The sequence below is a fragment of the Aegilops tauschii genome, chromosome 2 (genome assembly GCF_002575655.3).
Source record: "Aegilops tauschii subsp. strangulata cultivar AL8/78 chromosome 2, Aet v6.0, whole genome shotgun sequence".
NCBI classification, from domain to species: domain Eukaryota; kingdom Viridiplantae; phylum Streptophyta; class Magnoliopsida; order Poales; family Poaceae; genus Aegilops; species Aegilops tauschii.
Window position 1 is genome coordinate 68,317,900 of NC_053036.3, and position 5,503 is coordinate 68,323,402.

Sequence of the window (5,503 nt, forward strand, 5' to 3'; positions counted from 1 at the left end):
ACTCCGCGACACCCCCCCCCCACCCCCACCCCCGACCCCCTGTTAAGTTTCTTACTCGCTCCAGCTGGCTATCGCCCACTCCCACTCGTAGACAGCTCTACCTCGTCGTGGTCGGCGCTCCTCACGTTGTCCCCGCCTTTGGCCTCGAGCAAAGCGTATGACTCGCAAAACAAAAGTACATGTTAAATAACATACATGGAAAAATAAAATTGAACGTCTAAAATGGGAGCATAAATGCCTCAACCTATTAATTAAGAAGGAGAGAATCACCCAGTTAGTTAACAGGAAACCTGGCAAAAACCGTTATAATAACACACCCAAGCACACTAGGCACCCTTGACCGACCTGACTGCAAACATCATCGTCACCTCCAAGAGTAACAAAAGAATGCCATGGATCTAAATTTTGCTCAAACAAAAAAAAATGATTAGTCAAAGTATAGGGAATGAGTGGATCTTGCTTTGAAATGTTTCCCTCTTGAATCTCACCAAGAATCGAACGACTATGGTTTGAGAGAAGTGAGAGAAGTTGTTGAAGGCTAGATCTGAAATAAGTGCCCAAGAGGTGGGAAATACACTTTGGTTTCTGGCTGTATCTAGTATCTACCCTATACGAGGAAACAAATACAAAAAATCAGAATAATTCAGAAGTTTTTTTAGAATTAATTTGACTTCCTTTTGCACTAGTATATGAATTTTCATGAATAAAAAACCAGGGTTTGACTTCTGGACAAAAAAAATATTTGCTATTATAGGGCACTATTCATACTATTTTGACCGAAAATTGTTTTTTTCTAAGAAGTCAAAGGGGTCTTTTCCTTTTGTGGAATTTTTTTTCACAAGTCCAATGAAAGGTCAAAGTTTATTTCAAGAATGTTTTCATATTTTTTGATTTTTTACTTACTTGCTATTTTTTTCGTATAGGGTATAGATACACTCAGAAACCAAACGTCCGCGTCTCCAAGAGGTACCCTTATCCGGAGTGGGAATAGATATCAGCAGCTGGAGTGGGAATAGATATCAGCAGCTAAGAGATGTCCGGCAGCACTGGGCAACGCGGGGGGATAACCCCCCCCCCCCCCCCCCCCCCCCACACACACACACACGAGCTCATGGGGAAAGAGATTAAACAAGTAGACTTCAGAGTATGACCAGCTGCTGACTGTATCTTTCCATCAAAACGCCCTCAAACGTCGTTTACTCAGGAAAGTACATAAGAAAAGCCAACACTACACGCATCATGCTTATTGTCGCGTTTTAGAAATAAGACACTCCATAACCTTTTTTTTGCCATGAGCAGAAGCTTCTGCATACCAACTCGTCTGGTTGGTTTACTTCATAGAGAAACATTTCATTCATTACATTCATGCACGGTTCAGGAAAGTACATAAGTACATATTTCCATCACCACGGATTTGCATACGGCTGCATCTAGATGCTGGTTCAGTAGCTTATACAGAGAACAGGAAGCCTGCGGAACTTGGATAACGGCATTTGAAATGCCAGATTGTTTTTGCTCAGAAAGTAACATCAACGAATTCCATATCAGCTAATGGAAGCCTATATCATAATTTGCTGCCTCTTCTACACAGAGTCCTTTTTGGCGTTTCTGTCCGACGGAAGGAACTGCTTCGCATAGTCGTGAACTTTTGACCCTGAGCCTGACTGGTGATCATAGTACTCCACCAGCGCAGAACAACCCAAGGCAGCCAGGGTGAGGGCCTGAGCATGAAGCCTGCCAAGGTAGAAGAATCAAATAAGAGTAAGTATGTGTACAGCCAAAACATGTTAGATTTGACTACACAAAAAGGTCAAGTAAACAATGCAAACTAAGAATGGAGATGCACTCTATTTGAACGGAAAAAATGGCACAAGGACATTGATAAGATCAGTCAAAAAAGTACAATGCCACCAGGGATAACAAGGAGGTAGACAAACAAATTGAATGAAATAACAGGAACCTAAAAGATTAGCAGTTCGAACTTAAAGATTAACAGTAGGAACCTAAAGGATTAACAGTAGGAAGTGCCTGAAAAGGACTGCGCAATAGCCCAACATATTACCCTGCTGAGCAAACCAGAATATTGCCTCTATTTTAGTGGAAAGTGGCAGGACATCTACAAGACCAGTCAAGAACAATACAAGTAGGTAGATTAATGAAGCGAATGAGATCACAGGAACCTACAGCGTTAATAAAAGGTCTGAAAAGTATTAAGAATAACATCCCCCCGCGCAGCTAACTCTCTTCCACGAGATGGGTCACAAGGGCAAAACGAAAATCCAGAGGTGCTCAAGCCTACATGAAGTCAGAACCATACTAATTCAGATGTGTGTTATTAGGATCCAACTATAGCTGGCTGGCTTAAGATAAATAAATCTGGATGTGAGTTTCAATATTCATTCTGCCAAGGAAGTTTTGTGTCATGATAAGAGACTAACTGGGATAACTTTTTCTGTCACAGTGGAAGTTTCTGTACTAGTGCAGTTGAAGCAGAATGCCTGACTTATTTTTGTTTAGAAGAGGGATCTATGTGGCTGCTTAGTGGACTCAGTATCAGGTAATCTTGGGCCCTTGGCAAACAGATTGTCTACTGGTTGTTCTCTCTCTTTTTCAATCTACTGCTGAAGATAGATCTTATGTTCATGATATCATCAAGGATATTTGTGCGATCATGGCTGCTCTTGCGGATTCAAGAATCATGAAGGTTCATCACCAGAACAATTAGGCAGGAGGCAGTTGGGCTGTGGTTTTTTGCATGGGTCGACTTCGACCTGCCTATCAGATCAGATAACATAAGACTGTAATAACATTGATCACTGAGCGTACCCCTCCTTAAAAAGAAAATCATCTCCTAGAGGTAGGGTAAATTCTCGATGAGTTCCTCTTCTAACATATAGGCAGTCTTGCATTTCTATGAGGGATAGTAGAGATTATGTGTCCAGACACCTAATTGGTACGCAGAATTGCCACTCTGACATCTAGAAAGATATATACAATAAGCTAATCTTTTCCCTACATATAACGACCTAGTGATATACAGTAGTTTTTTTAAACTGAAGAGAACGGTGCTATCACGAGAAATGTGTTCATTACAGTTTATAAGTGCGCCACAGGAAACTATTTCTGACCTTCTACATTGAACACAGTGATGAGGTTGACTAGCTAGAGCCCTTCTCATGAGTATAACTGACACCGTGTAGACCTTGATGTGAGTATACTAAACACCCATATGAGTATACTAAGGACTTCCATGACATTATTACCCAAAGATATACCGGAAGATTAGAACTGCACTGTTTATGCCTCTGATCACATAAAAGCAGCTACCTCCCTTAACAAACTCACATCATTATCAGTTTGGAGATAGTATTGCATCAATAATTCAAGATCAAGTTAATAGATCTATTTATCTATTTAGAATGTAGTGTGGGTAGCAAGAAACTTGATCGAGAAGCCATGCTCTGTCTAGGCATAATACACCTTGAAAGCAAAAACTCTCGTCAGAGGATCACCGATAAAGCCAGCTCCATCCTCCCCTCATTTGGTTGGGCCACTGATTACAGGGAAAGAAAATTATGTTTCTTTGTTTCTGCATTCTGCTCAACCTATACATAACCACATCTTGTCCTACGATTCATGCCATCCTTGTGCTACACTACTCCAGAATTGAATACTCGGATCGTTGTTTACCAACAGTCGAGCGCACACCACAGCTACCCATTAGTCCAGTACCCACCACAACCACAATTCCACAGGCATTGCTGATGGGAACTAAACCGATTTCAACTTGACCGATAAAATTAACACACAGTTCATGCATCATTGCTGGAACTAAATCAACTTCAACATAGAAATTCAACTCAGAAGACAATCAAGGCAGATTGAAATGCACAATTTACAAGCAGTTCCCCCAGAGTCCCAGACAGAGGAAACGGACCTGGCGTGGATGAGCTTGACGCTGGTCTTCATGCCGGGCCTGGACCAGTTGTAGGCGATGGATCCCGCGATCCCCGTGAGCCACAGCGTCCCTGCAAAACCCAGCCGACCAAAAAGGGGATCAGATTCAATTCAATTCAACCACACGGCAAGGAACGACGAGAAAAAAAGAGACGAGAAGCCCCGGCGGCGGGAGGGGAACTCCCCGCGGCGCACCTACGGCCCGCAGCTTGTGGTCCACGACCCAGCCCCTCATCGCCTGCAGCGTCCCCTTCTCCTCCGCCATTCCTTCCGCCAAAAGGGATTCGAAAGCTTCTGCTATCAGATCGAGCTCTCCGGTTCCAATCTGTCTGCGCGTGTGCTCCTGCGACGGTGGGCTGGGTGGGGTGGGGGGAGTAGTAGTAGAAGAAGAAGAGGGGAAAAGGGTTTGGGGCTCTGTGGGTGGGGGGCGGGGCGGGGGAAATGAGTCTGTTGCCGGCACGATACCGCGGTCCGCGATGGAGGTGGAGGCTGCGCCGCCAGCAACGTGGCTCGTGGTTTTCGGCGTCTTCGTGGCGGAACCGGGCGCGGGGCCGGATGCCGTGCGGGGGAATGGTGTGTGTCCCTTTGCTGACGACACATCCTTCATCCAAATTCAGATTTTAGATTTAAGTAATTCTGTGCTATTATTTTTTTTTCAAACTGAGAATCTATTATAAGAGCTAAAGGCACCTCAAACATAATAAAAATTGCACTTAGAACGCTAGTCTGCCGAATGACCACTACCGCCACTAGAATGAGCTGACGACACGACGATGTCGATGCTCTCCTACCGGAGCCAGCTTGACCTTGTCGATGACAATCGGAAAGTCTCCATGCACGTCCCCCTAAGGACCAGCGCCTTCAAGTTGTGGTCGTCATTGTTGTTTGAATAGATATGAAGCACCTGACACCAAATCTCGTTGTTGCACATGCACGACGAGAAACCCTAACATCGCCGCCTGAAGGAGACGGCGAAATCTACGATGGAGCTCCGTCGACTACGTCTAGATGGACAAACTAAAGGAGAATCGGAACCCAGAAGACAAACTCTAAGAAGATTTGGTGCCATCCACACGGACACCGCATCCTGCGAGGACTAAAAAACCCTAACCTAAACTACTAGCTGGAGAGGAGGTATCGGGATTCCACTCCCTGAAACCAGCCGCCGGAGCGGCAGGCAGAAGGGAGGTAATCCACGGGCTCGCCTGCGAAGCTTGGAGGGAACGAGTTTGTCCTAACCGCCGAGGGGAAGGGAAGAAAATGTTTATTTAGTTTATGCCACTCCCGACTTCATGATTGTTGTATTTGCAAAGAAAGACTTGCAGACAAAAATACCAATGCAAAAATAGGGTGATTACATATATGTCATCGTTTGTCATAATGGCATTTCGTGAAGTATTCAATTGTTGCATTGGATGTTTTCCATAGATTTTGCACTGGCATGTGTTTTTGTATTGCTTTTTGTGAGAGAATATATAATATCTTTCATGTGTCATTTGCAGGAAGTAAATTGTCTTTGGTAACACACAAAAAACACATGTCTTAG

General features: G+C 44.1%; 1 protein-coding gene across 1 annotated transcript; it reads right to left on the reverse strand.

The window, feature by feature from the left end:
- Positions 1–1,450: 1,450 nt before the first annotated feature.
- On the reverse strand, positions 1,451–4,511 carry LOC109783270 (uncharacterized). The gene is made up of 3 exons (XM_020341871.4): positions 4,153–4,511; positions 3,938–4,028; positions 1,451–1,734 (listed from the first exon to the last, which is right to left on the reverse strand). The coding sequence occupies exons 1-3, from the start codon at positions 4,220–4,222 to the stop codon at positions 1,584–1,586; spliced, it is 312 nt and encodes a 103-aa protein (XP_020197460.1). The 5' UTR covers positions 4,223–4,511; the 3' UTR covers positions 1,451–1,583.
- Between the last annotated feature and the right edge of the window lie 992 nt (positions 4,512–5,503).